Source organism: Macaca mulatta, chromosome 6 (genome assembly GCF_049350105.2).
Source record: "Macaca mulatta isolate MMU2019108-1 chromosome 6, T2T-MMU8v2.0, whole genome shotgun sequence".
NCBI classification, from domain to species: domain Eukaryota; kingdom Metazoa; phylum Chordata; class Mammalia; order Primates; family Cercopithecidae; genus Macaca; species Macaca mulatta.
The window spans coordinates 156,953,876-156,981,232 of record NC_133411.1 but is presented as its reverse complement, the minus strand read 5'-3'; the positions used below and the strand labels follow the sequence as shown (position 1 = coordinate 156,981,232).

Sequence of the window (27,357 nt, the reverse complement as noted above, 5' to 3'; positions counted from 1 at the left end):
TGGGGTTTCACCATGTTGGCTAGGATGGTCTTGATCTCTTGACCTTGTGATCTGCCCACCTCAGCCTCCCAAAGTGCTGGGATTTCGGGCATGAGCCACCGCGCCCAGCCGTTCTTGTTCTTATTGTTGTTTAAAGAAGACACACATGCCATAGTAAACCAGCACATAAATTTTTATGACTATATCTCTTTTGAAAAATAAAGATGTTGTTCTTCTCCCCAGAAAGCTTCTAAGATATCATTAGACATTAACTCATTTTCAATTTATTAGCACCTAACGATTACACCTTTGGATTATTTGACAGTGACCTATGCCTGCAGAGAACAGAAGTCCTAGTCCTTTTATGCCATTAACTCCTGGGTAATTTTGCTCTTAGCACATGGCCCTTTCGTGATGGTGATTCAAGTACCTCTCAGACTATTGAAGAACACCAGAAGTCAATGGGCTGAATAAATGGCTTTATAATAGTAAATTTCCAACCCAATGCAAAGACAGCCTTCATTATCTACCTCCTGGAGAAAACTTCCAATGTCACCCCTCTTGCCCACCCAATGCTGATCTTCTACACTCAGTAGCAGAGTGGCTGCCTCTCACTCACAAGAAGGCTTCACACATGGAACAGGTGTTGCCATGGATTTTCCCATCTAGACCCTCAATAGGATCATTCTCTCTGGTACAGGGGAGTCGTCCATTCCTCACATAATGACGATATTCACTGCACAGCTCCTGCCAAATGAAGGAGATTTTAAGAATCCAATAACTAAACACTAGAACTCTTCCTCCACGTTACCCCTTTAAAAACTAAAACATAATGATTGCATGGAAAAGGTGATGTTGAAGGTTAATATTAGCCAAAATGCTTTTCAGAGACCTAGGTCACACATTATTTGGAACATAGATTGCTGTTATTTATCTCTTAGAAAACCTTCAGGTCAAATATTATTCTGCACTAGGTACTGTGAAAGATACAGAGAAGAATAATGTATGGCCTCTTAAATTGGTAAAGGAATTTGTAGTATGCAGAATAATACCCTTCCACCAAACACATCTAAGTCTTAATACCTGAGACCTGAGAATATGCTACCTTACACAGCAAAAAGGACTTTGCAGATATAATTAGGTAAATAACCTTGAAATGAAGAGATTATCCTGGATTGCCATAATGGGCTCAATGTAAGGCTCAATCACGAGGATCAGTCCTTAAAACTGCAAGAGTGAGATGGAAGACAGAGTGAGAGGGAGATATAACCACAGAAGAACAGTCAGAGAGATATAACATTGCTGGTTTTGTAATGTTAGATGGAGAAGGGGGTCCAAGAACCAGGGAACATGGGCAGGCTCTAGATCTGGAGAAAGAGAGATGGATTTTCCCCTGCAGACTCCAGGAAAGGAATACAGCTCTGCCAACCCTTTGATTTTAGCCAAGTGAGATCCTTTTTAATCTTCTAACCTGTGAAATAAGATAAGAAGTTTATGTTGTTGTTGTTTGCATTGTTTTTTATTTTATATTGTTTTCTTTTATTTTACTTTAAGTTCTGGGATACATGTTCAGAGCATGCAGGTTTGTCATATAGGTATACATGTGCCATGGTCGTTTGCTGCACCTATCAACCTGTCATCTAGGTTTTTAGCCCCTCATGCATTAGGCATTTATCCTAATGCTCTCCTTCCCATTTCCCCCAGCCCCTCCCGGTGTCCATGTGCTCTCACAAGTGGGAGTTGAACAAAGAGAAGTTTATGTTGTTTTAAGCCACTAAAGTGTGCTAATTTGTTATAGCAACCATAGAAAACTAATACAGAGTTTTTAATTTCTTTGAAGAAAACAGGTAGAGGCAACTATAAGTCATAATAAAATGAATGATATAACTAAAATATTTTTTAAATTGTTGGCATATCAAGTGATAGAGTTCTTAAGTATATTGCACAGATGGGAAAATCTTTAGGGAGCAGTTAACACACAATCTGAGCCGTGAAAAGTGACCAGAATTTTTTTAGACAAGAGGGATATTCTGACTGTGAGTAATGGAATATAGAAGGTAAAGTTCATTGTATGTTGAAGAATTGGTGAACTGTCCAATGTGGAACACCCCACTGGACAATGAGATTAGACCAATAATGACATTAACAGCAAGAAATATAATATTACAGAGTGACTACTTAAGATATGTGTGACACTGTGCTGTTACACATTAATAAGTTTCTTGGGCCTTCATAAAAATAATATACATAATAATAATGTCCTTATCTTATAAGTGAGAAAGCTAATATACAAAGATGTTAACTGTAGGACCTTACTGGTAGGGAAATGAAGCAAGAATTTGAACCCTGGCAGTCTGAGCCTAGAGTCCAGTTTTCTAACCACATTGTTTTTGTGACCACATGATGGAAAGCCATGAATCAATGCTTGGGATGTCCAAGAAACCAAAAGGTGGCCAGTATAACTGGCACATGGAGAACAATGTAGAATAATAGGAAATGTGACCTGTGAAAAGTGTCAGGGATCAGACCGCGTATGGCACTTCCAGACACTACAAGGACCTTGATTTTTACTTTGAGTGAGATGAGAAGTCACTGGGTAGCATGACCTGCCTTATGGTTTTAAATAATTACTTTGGCTTAAGAGTTGAGAGTAGATTGTAGAGAGCAAAGGTAAGAGCAGTAGAAATTAGATATTCTAAATCACACAAAGACAAAAATGAATAATGAGGACCTAAGGCATAGTCTGCAGGAATAATACAAATGGCAGAAGCATGTAAAATCTGATGTGCATCATGGGGCTTAAAGCCAGAACTTGTGGTTCAATTCTTGGTTCTCAAGTTACTAACTACATATAATTATAATTATATATGATATTATTTTTATCATATAATGTTTATGTTAACACATAGTAAATAATATATTAGTATATAATTGCATTATATATAACTAAATATATTTCTTAACTTCTTATGTCAGTTTCCAAGTCCTCTTCTATAAAATACAGATAATAATATGTACCTTCAATGGCTACTACAAATATCAGTCATAAAACTTTATGCCATGATGCATACAGTAGCAATGAATGTACAATTATCATTATCACTATCATGTGAGATGTTAAAGAATGCAAACTCAAGACTCAGAGATGCATTTATCTCCTCAAAATCTTACAGAGAATTAAGTGGGATAAAAACCTAGTTGTTGCTGTTTTTAAGGTAAACACCCATATTCAAAAATGTACTTGAGAAAAATCTGAACATCTGTCTCTATTAATTTGCATTCAGACAGTAAGATTACAATCTATATATACTTCTTTCTTCGGTAATATAATTGACACAATCAGGGGAGAAAATGGTGATTGATCTCTCTACTGCACGAGCAATTAATAGATTTAGTGTGAATAAATTGAATAAGGAAAGGTGAGTACTCTTGTATATGGGGATCCAAACACATTTCTTCCAGTTTGCAAAGTCAGTAAGAATACTGGAATGACGGGGAGGGAGTAGGAGCCCTGCCTAGGGAGAGTGATCACTGAATATTTATGTGACTCTGATGATCTCAAACAACTACCTGTACTGCTTCTCTCTTAACTTTTTCAGCCTCAACTTTCCCTTTTTCTTCTTTATTATTTTTCTTCTCTTCTTCTTCAAGTTTGCTGTAATAGAAAAAGAAGATATAGGCTGAATATGATTCCTTACTCTTTTTGGCAGTACATTTTGAAAAGGAATAAGGATCTTCCAAACCAGTAGTCAGATTCAATCTTCAATACAAATTTATCTAGTCTAAGAGGTGCTTTTGCTTTGACCAATAGTAGAGATAAATTTAGTTGTTTACATTACCCCTATAAAGAGGAATAATTATAAAACAAGCATGCATCTTTATCAGTCCGTGGCCCTCAGGCAATCTTATTTTTCGTAGGTTGCTAATTTTAATTAACATTCTGAATAAAGCTACGATTGTCTTGATTTTATTTCACTTGTTAAACTTTTCCTCTCCAAGTAACTACCATATCAGTGATAAAAGCAAAGGGTGATGCTAAGTGAGATAAACCATGTTTTACAATAAACTAAAAATTTTAAATATTATTTCAATGGAGCTAATATTGAAGTTGAAATTCAAGGTTTGGATTGCACTAGTGATTCAAGTCCAGTTAGATTCAACCGCTAATCTTTGGGGGTCGAACACAAGCCTAATATTCTGGTATTCTTGCCATTTTCTACTGACATATAGCATGTTAATGCTGGAAAATCCTTACCATTTACTACATTTAGTCATTACCACAACACCAGCAAATTGAACGGGTGAGAGAAAAACCCTGGCTTCTTGAATTTCAGGCCACTTTTCTTCTAGTGCTCTACTCTGTCAACCTCTCCTTTTAGGGAATTGTATGCATCCACTTCAGGTTGGATCAAGACATGTGAAAGTTAGGAGGCATTAACTTTGCACCTCAATAGGTATTATTTAAATAAGTCTTTTTCTCAGTATTTATTTTAGGATTAAGTTCAAGAGCAGATTAAGAACCTAAAAAGGAAGAGAATTAGAAGTGATAATAATTAACTTCTATATTGTCCCACAGTATGGAGCTGTGGTCACAGGCTTACCTACACCACTCAGCAAAACAAAGGCCTTAGAAGGCCCTGAACCTGGCATAACAGGGAGACGTTTTAGTAAACATTTAGAGTATGAACCCGTTTCCTAAAGGTTTTACTCCACACTAAGCCACTTATGAATGTATGCATTATACAATAATGTCCTTGAAAGGATAAATAACCATCCTCCCTATTCCATTTCTTGTTCAGGCTATTTTAATAGTCTTTATGTACTGATCCCACAGACTTCCATCCAGCTGGCTTTTCCTTAGCTCCTATCTGAATAGACTAACAAATCATAAAATGTCAGGAGTGGGAAGGACATCAAAAAGATCACCCAATCCAAATCATGAAACTTCTGCTCTCTCTTTTTTACAAATGAAGTTTATCAAGTGTTTAAAGAAAAGCATTAAATTGAGGCTTTTCCCTTGACTTAATTAGAAAATAGAAGGATAATTGAATAAAGAATAGTGTTGTCACTTTATGATTCAATATTACTTAATGTCTCATCCATCTGCTTTTAAACCTTTCTAACATATAACCCATGGTCTATACTCTGCACATGCATGAAGGATCTGAGACTCAGGGGCGATCGTGGGTGAAGAAATTCAGTGGGAGAGATGGGGTGGACACTCACAACACGCTGGCACACATGGCACACTTGTTTCCATGCATTTTGCCATCTGGGTCACGGACAGGATTATGCTCCCTGGTGCATGTAAGTGTTCCATTCCTCACTTGGTCCTGAAATTCACTGCAGATTTCCTGGGAAATGAAGAAAATATTTTCTCAGAATAGTTTTCTATCCTTCCTGCATCTTTTCTTATTATGAGGAATACGTAATGTAGAAAAGTGATAACATGTAGTCGTAAATCAGTAAGTATTTACAAAGCTTCGGTCGTCAACAAGTATATTGTCCCAGCACTATAGCAAATCTGAAATTATTTATCATCAAAAACATACATGTGTGTGTTGTGTTGCATACCATGGTCTATAAAAGCTAGGAAAGATCAGAGGTGGGAAGATTCCATAGGCAGGCTTAGATGAGAAGCCTTGAAGGAAATGAAAATATTGCTCACTTGTGGTTTGTCTTTAGGGGTCTGAGAAAGGAAAAAAAAACTTGCTTAACCTAAGAAGTACATATATATTTTGTCCAGGTATGGTGGCTCACACCTGTAATTCCAACACTTTAGGAGGTCACCACAGGAGTGCTTGAGCCCAAGAGTTCAAGACAAGCCTGGACATAACAGCAAAACTCTGTCTACAGAAAAATTCAAAATAAAAATAAAATAAAATAAATTGCCAGGCATGGTGGTGCATGCCTGTAGTCCCAGCTACTCATGCGGCTTAGGTGGGAGGATCACTTGAGCCCAGGAGTTTGAAGTTGTAGTGAGCTTTGATTGCACCACTGCACTACAGCCTGGGCAACAAAGTAAGACCTGATTCAAAAATAAATAAATAAATTTAAAAAGACATATCTTTATAAATAGAGAACAGAATAAGTTTGATCCCTAGAGAAACTGACATATTTCTGGAAGTAAATTGATTTAAAAAAATTTAAAACTAGGAATGGGAGATGTGGATTTGAAGCAAGGGGGTAAAAATAGGAGTGGAGAGAAGGGGGAATATGTTAATATCACTGGAAATATCTAAGAGGATTTAGCAGCTGATCAAACATAATGGATAAAAACAAATTTTCAATTCTAAATGATCAATGAAAAGATAGTTTCACCTAGCAGAAAGACTTATTTAAAAAAAAAATGAGTCAGTAAGAAGGTAAATTTTAAACTGTGTCAACTTTTCCCCAAGTAATGATGAGGTGTGTACTGTTGTGGCTATTGTTAAGAAATAGAATAAACAGGCTGGGTGCGGTGGCTCACACCTGTAATCCCAACACTTTGGGAGGCCAAGGTGAGTGAATCACTTAAAGTCAGGAGTTTCACACTAGCCTGGTCAACATGGTGAAACCCCGTTTCTACTAAAAATACAAAAAAAATTAGCTGGGCGTTGTGGTACGCGACTGTAACCCCAGCTACTAGAGAGGCTGAGGCAGGAGAATCACTTGAACCCGGGAGGTGGAGGTTGCAGTGAGCCTAGATCTGCACCACTGCACTCTAGCCTGAGCAACACAGCGAGACTCCATCTCAACAAAAGACAGACAGACAGACAGACAGAAAGAAAGAAAGAAAGAAAGAAAGAAAGAAAGAAAGAAAGAAAGAAAGAAGGAAAGAAAGAAAATAAAGAAAGATAAATCTTGTATGTAGCTATTACATGAGAATAATTCAACATTTCCACACAGATAAATTTGGCTCTGCTATGCATAAAATTATAAAAGCATGGAGAGTGGACTAAAAATAACTGGAAAGTCAGAGGCCCTACTTAATGAACTTAATTGGGTGCAAGAAAACTACTACTTGCTCCATAGCTGGGTGGTGACAAAGCTCAAATATGATAATATATGTGCTTTCGTTTTGTAAATTAGAATGATTGAGATCTTATACTCTCTATTTCAAATAACAGAGATATGAATAATGTAAATTGAAATTAGTAAATGGCATAAGTTAATACTCTAACAAGAGAAATCTAATAAAAGCCAAATATGGGGAAAATTCCTTACAAAAACTTAACACTCCACTTTTTATGAAATAAATCTCAAAATTTGAATAATTATGAAATAAAATTGGTACCCTGGACACTTCTAAGCAAGACCCTTTCTGTTCAGGTTAAAAATGTTCTTCATTTGTTTCAGGCATGAAAATTAAGCAGAAAACATTTATTCTAATGAGATAAGTAAAGAATTGCAAAGAAATGAAAAATGTCAGGACACAGCATCAGCATTCCTGAGATTATTACCTTTGCAGCTTCTCTTTTAGCCTTTGCTTTTGCTCTTTCTTCTTGTTGACTGTAAGAAACCGAAAAGAAAAAAGAGAGAAGAAATGGATCTTTGCTGTTTTTTTTTTTTTCTTTTCTGAGATGGAGTCTAACTCCGTCACCCAGGCTGGAGTGCAGTGGCGCGATCTCGGCTCACTGCAACCTCCACCTCCCGGGTTCAAGCCATTCTCCTGCCTCAGCCTCCTGAGTAGCTGGGATTACAGGCACGTGCCCCCATGCCCGGCTAATTTTTTTGTATTTTTAGTAGAGATGGGGTTTCACCATGTGGGTCAGGCTGGTCTCCAACACCTGACCTCATGATCTGCCTGCTTCAGCCTCCCAAAGTGCTGGGATTACAGGTGTGAGCCACTGTGCCCGGCCAGAAATGGATCTTTATATAGTAGAATAGATCCTTAACTTTCATAGCTAGATCATTTATTGTTTTGACTATTCTCAAACAATGACAAATATCCACCCATAGTAATTTATAATTTTATTAGACAATAAACAATTATGGTTCACTCTACCTCAAGAGAATGGTGTGCAAGAGAAAGCCCCTGAATTAGGGAGTAAACCTGTTTAACTTCCCAGTATATGTACTGCAATAGTTCTTTCTTATTTGCTGATTCTTTTGCATGTGTGATTACTCTTTATAGAGAGGTAATATTTTATCTTCTGAGAGGCAGTATAGTGTGGTGGTTAAGAAGAAAGACCCTGGAGCCAAATTCTATAAGGAAAACAAGAAGTACCTTAACTTCTCTGTGCTTTCCTCATCTTTAAGTGTGTGTGAAGGAGAAATAGAAGAGGTAATAAAAGTACCTTTCTTATTGGAATGTTATGAACATTAAATGAGTTGCTACATGTAATGCAATTAGAACAATACCTGGTACATAATAAAATAATTGGTACAATTGTTATAAGGGTTTGACATCATCATTATTGTCATTATTGAAAGGAAACTTTCCTTCCAAAGCTAGGCATATGATGGAAATGAACTGAAAGTGATAGCTGTTACATTTTGGATAACTAACAGTGTTGCAAATTGAGCTTCGTGGATTGGATCTACAACATAATTAGATAGATAACACAAATAGTTCAAAATGTAGAAAAAAATTACCTAATTTGTGAAAATGTTTTAATGTGTCCCAATCAACAAAAGACTTGCACATAGATCAAACTAAAACTTTTTGAAAATTGAAAAGATTTTTTTCACATGGTATGAAAGTGTGAAAAACAGAATAATTCTCAAAAAAATCAGTCACCTTTGTTAACATATCTATAAAACATGAGGTGATAAAGGTTATTTCTTTTCAATAAAGAATTTATATATTTATGAAATAAACTGACTAAAATAGATCCAAAATTATGGGATTATTCATACATCTTTATATGAAAACTGATCTAACCTTTATCACAAGTCTAAGTTGACTAAAACATTTAAACAGCATTTTCTTTCTTCAATGGAAAATTGTCAGAGGAGGCAGCAAAGATAACCACTAAGTGGCAGAATTAGTTTCCTGCTACTGAAAGATTAATGTAAGGGAGAACAAAAAACAGGTCGAAAGGCCTTGCTAAGTGATTATATCCCACATCAAGAAATACATTAACTTTTTCTTCATCTATAAGTCCCATATCCTATCCTGACTTTTCCATCATTCTCAACTGTTCTGGGCCTTAGTTTTGTTTTTGTTTTTGCTTTTTATCTGGTTTCATCTATTTCATGTGGTTGTTGTGAAGACTAAGTGAGATTAGGTAGCAAAGCTCTTAGCAAGTGTCATATAATTATATGCATTCAACATTTGCTGTGACATTATATGGTCATCTTAATTTTCCTTCTAATAGATTTTTAGTGCTCCAAGCCTCAAATGCTATGGGAAAATATACTGGATTATACTACTTTCTATATGGGAAGACTAAATAAATTAAGTCCTTTCTAAGATTCTTGGCACATGGGAAATAAAATGGGGTTATTTTTAGTAAAAAATCAAGAGTTTAAGAAAAGCCTAGTCACACTTTTGAAGGGCCGGCCATACCATGACATTCATTCTAAAGACCTATTTTAGGCACCCTATAAATAGACTCTCAACTCCTACATAATAAAATCTCCATTCTTGTCTTTCTCTGCTTTATTACAAAGTCAATCTTCATCATGAGCCCAAATCTTTCTTCCCATAGCTCTTTTCTATTTTAATTATATTCCTTAAAATTACATAGAATAAGTAGGAAGAAAGATAGTGAACAAAAAATCTCATAAATTTTCCATGCATTGTAATATTTTACATGTAATCACATGTATTTCCTATTTCATCTGAGAATGTTTTCAAAAGACTAAAAGCAATTAGTATAGTTATCATGAAGTATTCTCTTCTCTGGGTGAATGATTCTAGGTTACTTTTTAAATGCCATAGAAGAAATTATTCTGCACTTCACTTTTTTAACTTGTGTTCTTCCTTGACAAATAATAATTGCACATATTAATTGAATTCAGTGTAATGTTTTGGTATATGCATACATTGTGATGATTGAATCAACCAATTTACATAGTTGTCTCTTGATACTTATCTTTTTTGGGAAGGTGTAAGGGCATTTATAATTTACATTTTTAATATTTTTGAAATATGCGATACATTATTATTAACTGTAGTCACCATGCTGTCCAATACATCCTATAAACTTATTCCTCCTGCTTAACTAAAACTTTGCACCCTTTGATTAACATTTCCTCATTCCCAACCCTCACCCTTATCTACCCTCATTCTCTGGTAAGCACCATCCTACTCTCTACTATTAGTCAGCTTTATTTAGATCCCACATATAAGAGAGGTCACACATTATACGTTTTTCTGTGTCTGGCTTATTGTGCATCTCTTTATATCATAATAGAAAGCCTCCACTTGTTTTATTGCTGCTGTTGTTTGTTTTTAGTCCATTTAAATATGACACCCAAAACTGAAAGCTACACTGAAGAAGAACATGTATTATTCACAATGGTTTGAAAACTTCCCATGGAAATTCCCACTGCTCAATCCTCAGATGCTATGGGGCTACTGCTCTACTCACAAGAAGACCTCACACATGGAGCAGGTGTTGCCATGCATTTTCCCATCTGGGCCCTGGATGGGGTCATTCTCTCTGGTGCAAAAAAGTGGTCCGTTGTTCCTGGATTTGCGGTATTCACTACACAACTCCTGTGAAATTAAGGAGGGAAGTTGAAGGTGTTGAACATGGGTTGAATCAGATTGCAAAAATAGCTAAAGCTTGTACTGTTTTTCTTAAATGAGGATTAGCAATTGGCTTATTTTAGAATGATTAACTTTGAAAGCATGGATTTTTTAAGTGATAAAAACAATGAACCCATCAACCAAGAAATAGTCACATATGCATATGTATAACTGCACACATGTAAATACACATGAAAACACAAACTGTACAATTGTTTCATGCAGTTTTAAGGAATGTATGTGTTCCGTGAACATGATCTGTGGATCCTCAGGGTCATATCCCTCTGAGTTGTTGGAGGAGATACACTCACCTCAAAGGAAGCTGTACTCTTAGATTCTCTTTTGTTTCTTGATTCGCCTTCCTTCTTTTTCTTTTCTTTTTCTTCTGCTTGGCTAAAAAAGGATGGTTAAGAAGAGATGAGTAAAAATCATCAAATCTCCATATTAGAAGTGATCTCAAATGTAATTTAATTTTACACTTAACTATGATTAAATTGTTTCAATGTGATGTGCCTAACCCCGTGCTTGCACTGTGAAATCCTCACAATCGCATTATAAAACTACTATTTTAGCCCCAGCATACAAATAAACTGACTGACAGAATGCATAACTCGCCTGAAGATGTAGAAATAATAGGTACAGACTTGGGATTTAAACCCTAGTCCAGAGATGGCTTTCTAAATTTCCAGCGCTCATTACTGTATCTCTAATGACTCTCAAGCCTTTGCTTTAATCTGCCTGTAAAGCCTGTACTTATATCATCCTTGGAATTGCATGGTAAATCATCCATCTTTGAAATCCTCAGAGTGTTAGGAAGTTCTTCCTGGAGTCCATTTGGAACCTGTCTTCCAGGGCTTTTATCCATTGGTCCATTGGCCTCACTTTTATTCATGGAGATAAGTTAGAACTTGTCCTGTTTCCACACTTAAAAACCAAAACTACTTGAATATTTCAAGATTGTGACTGTCTCCTTGCATAAGTGTGAAGTCTTAACAATCTTCAAAGGACATGGATTTTCAAATACATGTCTCCAGACAGTTTCTCTAAATATTCTTTATTTCTTTCATTCTTATGTTGAAGTGGCCCTCCCATGATTGAACATGGAAATGAAATAGAAAGAACAAAATCATTCCTCATGTTTCCAGCTGCAGGGCTACTCACAAGAAGACTTCACACATGGAGCAGGTGTTGCCATGCACTTTCCCATCTGGGCCCTGGATAGGATCATTCTCTCTGGTGCAAGCAAGTTTTCCATTCCTCACAAGCTTTCGATATTCGCTGCAAAGCTCCTGCCAAGACAGAAGAAGTAAGGTGGCCATATATTTCATTTCTACTTAAAGCAGAAGGTTCAAACATCTGCATTGGCAGAAACTAATGCTACAGCTCCTTGAGCAGAGGATTTTAACTGTGTTTTTCTGAGATGTAAAATCCAATTCAACAACAAGAAAAACATCATATGCTAAGAGATAGGAAAAAATAAAGCATAGTACAATGTCTCAATGTAATATATGCAATATGTAAGCAAATTCCACTATAATCTAAACAGAATAAAATAAGTACAAACATACAGGGTACAAGAAATCTGAGAACTCATAGGCTGGAACCATGAAATCTGACTGTGGAAACCAGGGAAGATGTCAGGGAGCAAGAACAACTTAGGTGAGACTGTGGAAGTGTAAATAGGATTTGACTGAGCGAAAAAAATGAATTGGGAAATATGCACACAGGTTTATGAAAATAAAATTAGCTGTAAAACACAGGTAGGAAAAGCCATGGCACATAGCAGAGCATGATTTTCTGAATGGAGATAAGGGTACAAATAAGAGGAGAGATGATGGGATTAAAGCATATCCTGTATGAGCTGCTTGTGGGTTTTAAGCAGAGCAGTATTATGATCTTATTTACATTTTGAAAGTTACTCAAACTATGTTAGGGAGATTGGTTGGACAAGGGAAAGGATAGAATCCAGAGGGAAAGTTAAGGGACTTTTATCATCAAAACTATTGGGGATGATAACTGAGCTAAGGCTTTGGAAACTAATATTGTAATATTTCAGGGATAAAAATCATGCTTTGGGGGGGCAATCAAGGTATTTTCATATCAAATTAGACATGAAATATCAGAAACTCTTATGTAGAAAGCATACATGTAGAATTTCTCTGGAAAGTAGTTGGCAAAAGCTAACACTCTGTAAGTGATAAAACTAGAAGTACAACTCAGTTCTTCAGCTTTTAAACAACTGTTTTTTTGTTGTTGTGTGTGCGGTTGTTTTTTGTTTTTTTGTTTTGTTTTGTTTTGTTTTGTTTTTTTGCAGAGTTAGTTTTGAATCGGCAAGAATAGATCAATCTTCCCATATAAATTATCTCAATGCCATCCCCAGATTGAAGAGTTAGGACATTCTGGGGATTTCTGCAGGGCAAAATCTCACCCTTTAGGCTCTTAAAATTTGTTCAAATTATAGCACCAAGTAGGATTTTTCGGATGGATTCCACTCACTGCATATGAGGTTGCTTTTCCAGATTCTCTTTTATTTCTAGCTTGTGCTTCAGCCTTTTTCTTTTCTTCATTTTCTGCTTGGCTGAATAAGAGGGAAAAAGAAGCAGATCCATTAGGAACAAACACATGCCATGATTTCTCCACAGCCTTGCACTGTTAACTGTTCTCCCTCCTTAGACTGGAGCAATTTTGTCCCTTTATCACTATGTATCAATGAGAAGCAACAAAATATCCTCCAGGATAGTATGGTGCTATTATTTCTTCAAAGTGTCTTTTTAATGTTGAAAGAAAGACAACAGCGGATCTGGGAAACTTGCTTTCTGTAAATTAGCTTTGTTGCCTATAGTAAGAAAGGGAGCATCATTAATGTTCATAACAGAGGCACTGAAACTAAAATCATGGTGACATAACCTGAAGGCTGAAAGTCGCCTTAACAAAGCACATCTACTCATCCCCTTGTTAATTAGAGAAGATGAGAGGTAGAGGGGGCCTTGGCTACATCTCAGGATATGACTACAAGCAAGGTCTCCTCCCTCAAGACCATGGTCTATCTACCACACCATGTGTACCCTAGCTTTGCTTTAAGCTTAAATATTTTGCTTACTCATAGCTGTTTCATCTAAAGGACAAGATGTGAAAAAAAAACACACACACACAATAATTTCCATATACTGATAAAACAAATAAGCCTAAATTTGCTTTGTACAATGGAATTGCACAGTATGTGCAGTTAACTGGTGATATTACAACCATATGTAGTTGTCAATCAAAACAAAAAAAGCCATAGATTCTAAATGTAAGTTAAATACTTAATTTGAGCTCAACCAAAAAAAAGTAAGAGGTTTCTTAAATTTTGAAAGAAAACTGTCCATTCTAACTTTTTGAGAAACATTACATTATATAAAATAATACCCATTGTAATTTTATAGGAGTTTTGTGTTGTTTCATGGGAAATTTGACTTTATTCCATTTCTACATTAAGCACGACCTTTGGACTCTTAACTCCCATGGAAGATGAGATACCTATAAATTGCTAAAACAGGCTAGCTAACGTGAAGTTTCAGGAGCGAGGGAGCAACTAATATTTGCACAAGTTCATGTTTGTCAGGACATGCCAGTGCTAAAAGAGGGAGTGCCAGAGGAACAAGGCTTCTTACAACCAACAACTCTAGGTACTTACTCCCAGCTCTATTACTGATCTTTTCCATGTAACATATTCAACTCACTTCCCTGTCTTGAGCCACGGTTTCCCCATCTACGAAGCAAGCTGTTTCTATTAAATTACTTGCAAGATCCCTTCTTTCTTTGACATTCTAAAAAATCTATACTCACAAGTAGACTTGACACATGGAACACAAGTTGCCATGCATTTTCCCATCTGGACCACGAATAGGGTCATTTTCTCTGGTACAGAAAAGTATTCCATTCTTCGCCTGATTTTGATATTCACTGCAGAGTTTCTGAATAATGAATATGAAAAAGTTTAGATATAGTTCTGTTTTCTATGTGTGAATGTTAAATGATATTTTACAAAGAAATTGAAAAAGAGAAATTAAGGATGAAAAATAAAACTTTTAATATTTAGGACCATCCAAAAACTGTGATATTTCTTTCCTTGTAATATCCATTTACATCTTCAACAAATGTTTAAGTTAGGAATATATAAATAGAAATAAGATTTATTTATATTTATGTTCTTTATTAGTCAAATGGAAAGGATAAGTAAGTATAATATAAAAAGCTAAGAAATATAACACTAGTATGAATTAAGAGTGTACAAGTACAATGAAAAAATAATTCATGGAAGTTCAGAGAACTTGTGTCTAAGTTCTATCTTGAGAATATATTCGGGAACATAATGTGGTAAAAAGGCCATCCAAGAGGATTTAAATGGATAAACACACAGAGGCATGAAAGAACATGTTATTTTTAGGTAACTAACAGTGGCTAAATAATTAGTTGGATAAAGAGAAGAATATTTGGGAAATGGTCAAAAGGAGACCTTGAAAATCGAAGACCACTAAACTTGGAAAGGAATTTGGATATTACTTTTAGGCAATGGGAAAATTATAAATGTTTATAGAAGAAAATGGCAAATTCAAATCTTTGTTTTACAAAGATTATCAACCAGATGTGTGGAGGATTTGATTGACCAGGGAATGAAGTTAGAGACATTAATTATATTATAAAAAAAGAGAGAAAGAGAAAGAGGGAGGAAAAGAGAATAGAGAGATAGATTAGGAGAAAAATATAAAGGAGAAAGAAAAGGAAGAAAGGAAAGGAAGGAGAAAAATTGGAAAAAATGATAAAATAGTAGTTGACAGATATTTGAGTATTAAAATTAAAAGGACTTGATAACCTAGGACCAAGGGGAAGAAAGCAGTTCAAAATGAGGCTTAGGCTAGGTGTAGTGACTCATGCCTGTAATCTTGGCCCTTTGGAAAGTTGAGATGTGAACATAGCTTGAGAGTGGGAGGTCAAGGCTGCAGTGAGCCATGATCCCACCACTACACTACAGCCTGGTGACAGAGAAAAAAAAAGAAATAAAATGTCAAAGCAAGCAAGCAAGCAAGCAAGCAAGCAAGCAAGCAAGCAAGCAAGAAAGAAAGAAAGAGAAAGGAAGGAAGGAGTTACACAGGAAGAAGGTGGCCTGATGGAGTGGCTTACTTAGGAGATCTGTTGACTGCACATCATAGAAGTCTGGAAAACTGTCTGTAAGAAATAAGTTAGGGTTTCTATAGGAAGTGAAATGGTCTGAATATACTCTAGAATATCTTCAAACATTGGAATTTTATAGTATCACTGACAAGTGGAACCATAGTTTTTTGTTTTCATATTCTATGAAATATGAACACTACATGGAGGATGAATTAAATCTTGAAGATTGAGAAAGATGGAGACCGACAGTGTACAGACCAGGCACGATGCCAATACATCAATGCAAAAGAAAACTATTAAGTGTCTGAGCTAAGAGGGTAGCAGTAGAAAAACAGACAGGTGACTAGTTAAAAGATGCTTAGAAAGCAGAGCACAGTATAATTTAAAAGGAAGCACATTAAAATTCAAAATTGATATTGTTTTTGAAATAAATACCTTCACAATAGCTACCACACATTGAAGAATACATGTCACACTTTGAATTCAATGTTTTGATATATCACCTTCATTTACGAGTGCAAAACTATATTATTAATATGACTTGATTAATTTCCTCCATGCACAGCTAGAAATTATAATGCCGTAATTTTTAAATATAAGTTTCATAAAACAATAACTATAAATTAGTGTCCAGTAAACCTACTAGTAGTGTGGAAAATATTAAACAATATTGAAAATGCATACTACATAATATGCACTCTCACTCACACATACCCCGCACACACACACACACACACACCCCCCCCCCACACACACAAGTTGTAACTAGATTGATCAAACTGATTCTCACCAAAATTTCTCTTTTAACTTCAGTTTTTCCTTCAGCTTTTCCCGAATTTTTATCTGTTTTACTGTTTTCCTCTGAAAAACGCCGCTTGCTGGAAAAAATAAAATATATGAGTAGAGAGTCTTCCGATCTTCATGTTACAAAACAGTCATTAGGTACAGATGGAAAAATATCTAAGTTGTCCTGAGTTTTAGTACAAACACTTTAAAAACACCTCAAATCCCCAAAAAGACCCTTTAATTTCACCTTTATACCATTTCCTTCCACTAAATGATCTTTTTTCTCATCTCCCTTTCTTAAAAGAAATTTAAAACTCTTCAGCTTAAATTCTACCTTTTTGAAGAAGACGTTCCAGTTCCCAAATACAAATGAGTTCTACGTGTATTGCTGTGTTTTTGTATCTGAATAGTCTTCTCTTATGCAATGGTTTTTATTCTATTTTGCAATATATAAATATATGCACATGTCCATGGTTTATTTCTGCTACAGAATTTAAGCTTTTTGAGAGTGGGGGATCCTCATTCACATCTTCATTCATTCATTCACTCATCATTTACTGAGTAATTATGGTTTTTTGAGCATGCGTTGGCTGGCCCCTGGGCATGCAGGAGTATATAATACAAACACATACCCTGCCCTCTTGTAGTTCTTGAGGCTGGTAGACGAGACTGAAAGTCAACAAATACTTGGAGAAATAATTGCATAATTGCCAACTGTGATGGTGGTTATAAAAGACAATTACTAAGGATTATGAGAATTTAGTTTCAATTAGGGAGGGACTTTGGGAGTTCTTATCCAAGGAAAGATAATCTGAAATGTAATCTACAAGAGGAGGGGACATCAGCTGGCCAAGACTGGGAGGAACTGGCATAGGACAGGACACAGGAAAGGGCTCGTAGAGCTCGAGAAGCCGGAAGTGTCATGAGATGTCATCTAAGATATCTTCATAAATGCGATAATTTGTATGTTGTGAGATCTGCCCTTCTCTCAAGGTCATATGTCCCAGATAAAAAGATAAGAGTAATCCAATTAATCTATAAACCTGAAGTATCTAAGAGTGTTCCATCAACACTATTACTATGGGATAATTACTTAAGAAAAACAAAGTCTTGGTACCTGCTTTTACCTCTATTCTACACTAGAATTAGTTCACAAAGAAATTCACAAAGGTCACAGGCGAATGTTAAGAAGTATGTTGTAAGTCAATATTTCAACAGGAAAATGGAATCCATTTGTCCTCAGAAATAGACAAACATCAGTAGCACCTACTCACTAGGTGGCATTATGATTTGTGGAGGACATAAATCAGCTCAAATGGTTCTCAACAACAAAGCTTCCTTTCAAAGTTATTTTTACTCATCAATCCAATCAATCTACACTTCGACCTTTTGAGTCACTCTGAAAAAACTGCTTCTATACTTACAAAATTTCAGCACACAGGGCGCATTTGTTGCCATGCATCCTGCCATCAGGGCCACGGACTGGATCACTTTCCCGTGTACAAAAAAGTCTTCCATTTCTCACTTGTTTTTCATATTCCTTGCAAAAATCCTTTGAAAAGACAATTATATTTATTTTACTTCATTTCATTTCAGGATATTTTATTTTTTGAGACAGGATTTTGCTGTGTTGGTGGAGTGCAGGGGAATGATCATAGCTCACTGAAGCCTCCAACCTCTAGGCTCAGAGATCTTCCCACCTCAGCTTCCTAATTAATGGGACTACAGACATGCACCACTACACCCAGCTAATTTTTTTTCTTTTTTAGTAGAGACTGGATCTCATCATGTTGCCCAGGCTGGTCTTGAATTCCTTGGCTCAAGTAATCTTCCTGCCTTGGCCTCCCAAAGTGTTGAAATTATAGGCGTGAACCACCACATGAAGTCAACACGTAATTTTATTTACCATTTTTCTACTTTTTAACCTAGAGACTTTATAATAGATTTATTACCACAAAACATCAAATCTAGAAGTTGGCATATACATACAACATATTAATGAGAACTACTAAGAAATAGTAATTATATTGTCAACTACTTGGCACTTGTATGCATTATGTGGTGTGTTTATTATAAGGTAAAAAAGAGCCTTGGAAAAAATAAAGCTGATCAAGAGTTTTCTTGGATTAAAACTGGGTATTTCTTTTTAACTTTCAAATCAGTAGGCATCCGGGGATCTCTTTCATGAGGTTCCAGCACAAACACAACAAAACGCAGCAGCCAAATCACACACACACACACACACACACACACACACACAAAAACAATTGTGAGAAGATGAGGTGTCTAAAAGTGACTTAATATGGATCAAGTCAAGAATAATTCAACCTAGTTTGTAAGTATAAAGAAACAAGATGCTATCCAACAGTGTTACACTTACTTTAGTTGATTTTCTCTATGGATCTGTGGATAATTTTTGTGTATTCTGCCTTCTTTATCCATGATCATTTCTGACATTGTAGAGAGACAGTACATCTAATTTCCTTTCACCCTCACCTTAGATGGATAGATCATCAAGACTGATACTGATTTAGAAGAGCTAAAAAAGGAGTGACTCTCCCACCCCCCCAAAAAAAAATCCAAGAAAGATTTGTTTTCAGATTTCCTGATGCTTTGGTTCACTACTTTCAGGCTACTTTCTGTGTTTTGAAAGCTCTACTATGTGATGAGGGCTAAACTTTACAAAAAAAAAAAAAAAATGATACTCTAAGCTACTCTAGGCTTGGGGATCTCTATGTCATTAAACATTTTGTGGTGGGATATAGTACTACAATATGACCTACAAAAAGTCCTGGTCTATAACTTTCTTTTCAACTGTGTGACCTTCATCATTCCATTTCAGGCAAGAAAACATGGGCATAAAGAGCATGGCTAGGAGTCAAACGACCTGGGCCACTGTGCCTCTCACCCAACTGGGAGACCACAGTCAAGTCCCTTCTTTGGAAACACAATGTTACTACTTCTACAATGAGGTTTTTGGAACAGATGCTCTGTAGGATCTTTTCTAGATCTAGCATTCTTTGGTTTTTTAAAAAAAATAATTCAACTTCCATTGGGATGCTTTAACAGAGAATCCTAACTGCTTCCTATTAAGAAGGTATTTATTTTTGGAGGAGCAATGGATGTGCTCCAAGCGTCATGGTTGTAACAATCTAGAAATAGAGACGCAGAAGACAGTCACCTGATAGTCAGCATGGTATACAAAATTAATGCTCAATGATTCTCATAAAAGAAACAATGATAATTTCAGTTTATAAGTTGTGACTCATCCAAGGAGATTCTGAAGAAACACTGTGTATGCAACCTAGTGACAAGTTAATTATAGGGAACATATTGAGCCATCACAATAAAGCAGTCCTATTCACACCATCGTGCCCAGTGACCCCACAAAACAATGACCCTAGCCACAGAGAGGAAGAGGGAAGCACAGAGAGACCTGATGAAAAACAAAGGAAAATAACTCTCTGTGTTTATGAAGCAATAAAATGTTAACTATCACTGGATGACCCAAAGTTTTAGACTGAAATTTAACAACCACCACAAAAGAACTCCTTTTCAATCCTTGGCAAGTGTTGCATAAACTGTAGATGGTTCTGAATACTTAGTTTTCCTAAATGTAAACCTTTAACACCCTACTTAGGGTGAGAGCTTTGCTTCATTAAATAAGCATTACGAACTGAAGGGCTAGTTCTTGACTACCAAAAGGTGGTCTTGTTTCTTCCTTTAGGAAAACATAAGCCCTACGATCTTCAAAAAGGAGTGCACTTGTATTAGCACAAAAGTGTGCAGGATGTAGAATCACAGTCCAACAGGAAGGTAAAATTCAGGTCATTTATCCAACCTCTTTATTTTGCTGACAAGGAAATTAAGGCCCAGGATGATTATTTATTTAGTCTCCCACACCCACAGCATGACAAAACCAAGGTTAAAACTCAAGTGTTCTGACTTCTCAACAAGAGGTTAGCCATTTAGCAAAGAAACTGCTATCCCTCTCATTGAAAGTAGGTGATTTAAGAAATCCAGGCTATATTACCTAAAGTGCTTATTCAAAACATTTTATACTAGATTGAATAATTAAATTATGAAGTAATTTCAAAAAAATAATTTTAAGGATATTGTTTAAAACACAATCTAAAAATTTGTCTTCTTTTTTTTTTTTTTTTTTTTTTTTTTTTTTTTTTAGCAGAACCAAGACCTTTGTAAGTGCAGGTTTTTCTGAACAGAATAATCACAATGGAAAAGTTAATAACTTCAACTTGTGTCAATTTAATTACACATAAAATGCACCAGTGGATATAGTGTTTAAAAGACTGTCACAATTTTAAAATTATTCCTGTTTAATTTATATTATATTGCCACTTTTAAACAATTTATTCAGAGTAAAATGGGTTTACACTAAACCAAAAAGAAGGCTGCTAGAAATTAAGCAGAGTTTGGTTTGTATAAACTTTCTATCTTATACCTTCTTTTGGGGGCTGGAAGCCTGGAGAAACATGGGTGGAAATTGCACATTTTGGGCCTTAGGTAGGAAATGCTGTTTTCAATCTGAATCTAATGATTAATATTCTAGGAACAGTCAATTTGGGGAATTTTGATATTAAGAAAAATATATAATACTAAAAGACAACGACTTTATTTCATTACTTAAAGGTTTAGGCATAAATTTGTTAATATTTATGGCCACAAGAACCAAATCGTGTTGGGGAGTCATTTTACCTTTTCAGCATTTCGTCGAATTCTAGTTTCACCCTGTCGCTTGGCATTTTCAGTTTCTTTTAAACTGTTAAGAAAAGTAAACAGTTGGTCAGTTTATGACTCAATCATATTTTCAGTATCCTCAGTCCTGTGCTAAACACTTTCATATCCTCTGCTACGACTTGCTGAAAATGATCCACTTACAAGAGACAAGCATTTCCCTGTCTTCAATGCCTGAGCCAGAGAAATTGCCAAAGATAAGAAAAGGCAGAAAGACAGCAATAGTGGATCTGGGAAACTTGCTTTCTGTAAATTAGCTTTTTTGCCTATAATAAGAAAGGGTGTGAAACTGATTCACTGACAGTCAATTAGAAGCTTTGTTCTGTAAAACTGAATGGGTGTGACACCTTGATTGACAAACAGAAGATTGTCAGGAAAATTCCCTTTAACAGGCAGAACCAAGAGCTTTAAAATAATGTTGTGACAAGGGTGAAACCAAACTGAGCATTTCAGGCATTGCCATCCACACCCTTAAGTATAATGTTGTATACCTTGTAAAGTATTTGTTTGCTTTCATGTAAAAATATTAAGTTGTTAATGAAAGCTACATTTGAATCGAGCTTTAAGCCCCTTTCACATCTATCATTTGATTAGCATCTCATCCTGGAGATAGGTGTGGCTATCTCAGTTCCCCAGAGGAAGAAACCAGGAGTTAGAGAGGTCAAATTCCCCTTTTCACATAATGCATAAAAAGAAAAAAAACAAAACAAAACACAGAATTAGGACAGATTTGAACACTGAGAGAACATGTCTCCTAGGTAAGAAAGTGGAAATCAGGCTGATTTCCTGTCTGGAAACCAGTTATCATCACCGTTTTGTAAACCTGAATGGACATGTCCTTGAATTCTACAAGGACTAACTGTAATTTTCAAAGGCAGGTGTGACGTTTACTAATCAGTTAAATCTCTGTCCTGATTTTAAAGTTCTAGTGATGTAAATATGGCAATTGAAGGCTTGCTGGCACATGAATTAGATAATCTAAACATTGTTTAACAGCCAGAATATTAAAGACTAATTAGATCTTATCCACATCTGCCTCTTCAATGTCCAAGCACTGCCAGGCACTCAGATAAAGATTAACCCAATAGTCCTTCCTTTCGTAATGATCTGTGTTCCACCTTTTAAACTAATAAATAGATTCAGACACATGGCATTATTGCTATTATTATTTTAATTAGCCTCACATTACTGAGGAAGGGTCTCTACATATGCCCAAATGAAGCAATGGATGTCAAACGACTGACCTAGATCATTCCATAAGAAAGTGCTTTCTAAATTTTAAAATATTGTGCCTTATAAAACACTACGCATTTTCAAATTACTGTAATTTAAAAGAAGTAAGAGTCTTGAATTTAATAACTAACATGCCACCTTATTCTCTCCTTTTAAGAAACTTCAATCAATGATATGAAGAAAAAGAAAAGAAGCCATTCTGTGAGAAAGGCTATTTTACATTGTAAAGACAAAGAATTGCATGCTTCATGAAAACGATTTTATCTCCCAGCAGAGTGATTCTCAGGGCAGCAACGAAGAGCATCATCATCAAGTCCACCAGGGGAAGATGCTACTTACAACAGCTCAGCACACATCGCACATTTATTGCCATGTGTCTTCCCATCAGGACCAAGAACAGGATCATTTTCCCTTGTGCATCCAAGTCTTCCATCTTTAACAAAGGGCCGAAAAGCACTGCATACATCCTGAAGAACAGGGAAAAGAACTGGAAAGTTACCAAGATTGTAATGCTGATAACACTGTTTTCAGAACTATTATAGAACTCAGTCCCGCTAACATTGCTGTGGGCCACTTAGAGCAGTACCAGCTGTGTAGATGTAGCTCATGTGTAGATGTAGCTCAGTAAGTACTCTATAATTCATGTGGTTAAATTAAAAACTTTTTTACTTGTTTATTCATTTATTTAGTAAACAGCTAACCCACTGTGTGCTAGAACTCAGACAGAGCACAGTCCTTGCCATTAACTTGCTCCCAATCTCCTAGATGATAAAAAGAGACATTTAAAATAGCATGATGCTAAATGACTTGGTGGAAGTAACCTCAGGTGCTCTGGAAGCTTATAAAAAGGGCATCAGACCTTGAAAATTAGGAAAATCATTCACCTGGAAAAAGACAAGTGTGACATGTATGAGATCCTTTCTTCCTTCCCCTTCCCCTACCATCACAGGCTCACAAAATTGTATCATAGAAAAAAATCTCTTTAGTTCAAATCTCATTTTAGGTTAAGTAATTTGTCCAAGTTCTCCGAACAGCAAGTGACACTGCTAGGGTTTTAACTCAGGCTAAGTGACTGAAGTGTACTGCATATGTAGTTTCCCTTTTATTTCTTCTTCTTCTCTTTAATAGAAAGCAGAAATAGATTGAAAGATCTAACCACCAAAGTAATCTGATCCAGTTTCAGAGACTATAATTAGCTTTTTCATATTAGTGGGCAGTACCGGATATTCCATTTCACATAAAGCAAGAATTACTTCCTTCCAAGCCTCCCACCTAAGAAGGAAGAGGAGAGCACTTACTTCCTATTTGAAGTTAGCCTCCCAGTATTTCCCATCACACTGACATTTGACCTCACCTGCTCTGGATTACTGCTCTTACATTCCCCTTCACTCTTTACACCAATTTGGGACCCGGTTTTCCTAGAATCAAAAGTTAGTAGACACAGCAGTTTAATATCACAGAACTTCCCACCATTCAAACCTAACCGCTCTACATTGCATTGTCATTATCCTTTGCTCTTGAAAACAGCTGCCACATAGTATTATTTCATTACTTTTTCTAATAAAAACCACTGTTTATAACGTAAAGTCAAAGAAATGTAGTTAACATGGAAGAGATGGTAAAGATTCAGACTTGTAAGCATCATTTACAGAAATCTTTTTTAACCTTTATTTAGAGGAGGGATCCACATCAGAAGATGGGGAGAAGTAAAGCTTGTAACTGCATAGTAGATACTCCTCAGTCCCCAAGGAACTTTGTTGTTTTTAATAAACAAAGTCAAATTTTCATTATCTAACATCCCATTATACTACTCTTTATTTGGGTTATGAAGACTAGTATTTTATTTTCCATAGAAAGTACATGAAGTCTTGATAATTAACTTTATTCAGTCTAGTAGACCTTTAAAGTATATCTGAAAACACAGAACCGCAAACGTAAGAGATATTTTCTAATCTGTCAAAAGTTAAAGCAGATGACAATGATAATATCTGTTAAACAATAAAAATTTAGTAAAAGCAACATAAAGAAAAAACTAAATATTTAAAAACAATTAAAAAAGGGTATTTCAAAGGATATCAGCTGAGAGAGCACTATAAAAATCAAATTTTCAATTTTATTATACAGCCTCCTAGCAGCCAGAGCTGCGAGGAAAACAACACAAGGAGAAGTATGATTCTCATTGCATAGTACAAAGAAATATACCAGAAATTAAGAGAGAGAAACTTACACCTGGCCCAGAGATTTAAAGACTCATAACGTGATTCCCCACATAAAGACGTGGTAAGAATTAAATATATAGCATGCTCATACTTGTGCTACACAATATATATCTGATAAAAATCTGTATGTTCTTCATATATCTATGTTTGTTTTCTGTTTCTCTATGTTGACCCTTGGTGAGAGTTGAGGACATAATTTTAAAGTGAATTTCTGAAAATACCATCATGCAAAGGATGAGAGTGTTTTAATGCAGTTTTACTTTGCTGAAAATATTTATTGCAAGGAGAGCTAAAGCTTACAGGATCTCAGAAAGCGAATAATTATAATATCCCTCATTAGCCTACATAAACATTGGTTTTTATATTTGCAAAGCCTTAAGACCAGACAATTCAAGATTGAGGTCACAAGCCAGAACTTGCAAAGCAGGTATGCCACCTTGTTAGTGAAGACAGTTGATAACCAAACCTAGCATTTAGGGTGGAGAAAGAACAAAACACGGACAAGATATAGGACAGTAAGATGCCTTAGCTATTTGGTAAATGTTTAGAAATGGGAAGCAATTTAATACTGAAAGTCCCAATTATCTACTCTAATATTACATACTATTAAGCACTTAATAAACATAATTTGATGATGAAATAATTCTCTGTGAAAAAGGGTATAGTCACAGATAAACAAATAGATGATAGACGATGGATAGATAGAAGATAGATGTGTGTATGTATATATATACATATATATGTATGTGTATCTACATAAATATATTCTATATTCTGTTATATATTATAATCATATAATCTATATCTTATAGATTATAAAATAGTAAATCTATATTTTATTATAATATTAACTCTATAATGTTTTATTAAATCTATATTTTATATTTTAAATATAAAAACTGTAACATTTTATAGATTATGAACACATAATGTATAATCTCCCTATCCTGTCTACTTCATAAAGTGATAACCATCTGATAAATCATACATAAATATAAAGTGTTACGCTATACACCTTTATTTGCCTTCAGAGTAGTAAAAGAAGTGGTACTAATAATTTAGGAATGGCTAACTCCCACGCAATGAATCGTTATCTTAAAGACTGTAGGAAAAACTGTGTCATGTAATTATAGAGAGAACATGTTTTAGGGAGAAAGCCTACTTCAGAGAATACTCACGCATTCTCAGCACACAGTTCACATCTGTTGCCATATGTTTTCCCATCTGTGCCACAAACAGCTTCATAAAAATCGGGACAGATAAAATCCCCATCTCTTTCTCCTTTTTTAAAATCATCACAATTCAGCTGCAAAAGACATGATCAAGGAACATCAAAATATAAGAGACAAAAGAGTTCTTAGATGTATAAATAGATTAACATTTTAAGCCCACAATAATGTAAATTGCTGGAGAAGAAAAAACATATCATGAAGGCTATAGTGAGCTAATAAATTTATGGGCAATAAAGCGTGATCCAAGAACAGAGAGAAAATTAGATTTCGAAAGAAAGAATTTCAGTATCACTTCAGCCACTTGCTGTCTGGGCAAAGTAGGCCAAGTCACCGCTCTGAAACTGGGCATACTGTTTGTCTGTCCAATCCTGCCTGCCTTCTTCACAGAGTAGTAGTGAGGTCCAGTAGATTAAGGATATGAAAGCTCTTAGTAAAGTATACAGTAAAGTTTCTATAATTATAGATTAGGATAGTAATTAAGAGCAGGATTGTTTGTTTCATATTTCTAAGTCTGCCGCTTAAGCTGTCGGACTTGGACAAGTTATTTAACACCTCTATGCTTTAGTGTCCTCATTTGCAAAATGGTTATAATTTCGTCAACCTCTCAGGACTATATAGGGATTTAAATATGTTAATTCATGTATAGCACTTGGAAAAGTGCCTGGCACAGAACCATTTATTGTTGTTGTTGTTGCTGTTTTCAATGTTTTCTCTACTGACAAGCCAAGAAAACGAAGCATCTTTTAGGTATGGCAGGAGAAAGCCCAAATCTCTATTCTAATAACGTTGACATATACTTAGGAACAAACTTGATGGTAAAGAAAAACAAATGCACAGAGTAGTAACTGAAGACTAGTGTTCAAGCCTCAGACCTGCCACCCACTCACTTCACCTCTTTGCACCTCACTTTCCTCATCAGGAAAATGGAAATTCATACCCTACCTACATTCCAGATTTGCAGTAAGGATCAAGTGAATTCTTATGAAATACTATTTGGCAACTTGTTATTGTGAAATGACCTAGCTAAAAAAGATACAGAGTTAACTTGAATTTAACTTTTATCTAAAACCAAATAATAAAACTGCATAATTTTTCTTTAGAATATCACATTGCAAAATACAATTTCATGTCATCATTGTCAAAATAAAGACATTTTAATGAAAAATATGAAACACTTAGAATGTAGACCTATGACGAATCAGTATGTCACACAATATAAAGAATAAAAGTAGGATACAGAAGATCAGGTTGAGAAGCTTTTATCTAGAAGGACAAGAACTGAAAATAGAAAAGAAAAGCTAAAGAACATACTCCACTA

General features: G+C 35.5%; 1 protein-coding gene across 3 annotated transcripts in view; it reads right to left on the bottom strand.

Moving 5' to 3' along the window:
* SPINK5 (serine peptidase inhibitor Kazal type 5) overlaps positions 1–27,357 on the bottom strand; it is a 73,964-nt gene that overhangs the window by 25,581 nt on the left and 21,026 nt on the right. For all 3 annotated transcript variants that reach the window (XM_001103450.5, XM_015141197.3, XM_078004487.1), the window contains exons 5-19: positions 25,986–26,113; positions 23,943–24,006; positions 22,928–23,055; positions 21,317–21,380; positions 18,025–18,152; positions 16,605–16,692; positions 14,489–14,616; positions 13,157–13,238; positions 11,822–11,949; positions 10,972–11,053; positions 10,500–10,627; positions 7,422–7,470; positions 5,206–5,333; positions 3,550–3,634; positions 599–726 (exon numbers count right to left, since the gene is read on the bottom strand). In XM_001103450.5, coding sequence (XP_001103450.2) covers positions 599–726; positions 3,550–3,634; positions 5,206–5,333; positions 7,422–7,470; positions 10,500–10,627; positions 10,972–11,053; positions 11,822–11,949; positions 13,157–13,238; positions 14,489–14,616; positions 16,605–16,692; positions 18,025–18,152; positions 21,317–21,380; positions 22,928–23,055; positions 23,943–24,006; positions 25,986–26,113 — 1,538 coding nt within the window. The remainder of the gene's footprint in view (positions 1–598; positions 727–3,549; positions 3,635–5,205; positions 5,334–7,421; positions 7,471–10,499; positions 10,628–10,971; positions 11,054–11,821; positions 11,950–13,156; positions 13,239–14,488; positions 14,617–16,604; positions 16,693–18,024; positions 18,153–21,316; positions 21,381–22,927; positions 23,056–23,942; positions 24,007–25,985; positions 26,114–27,357) is intronic.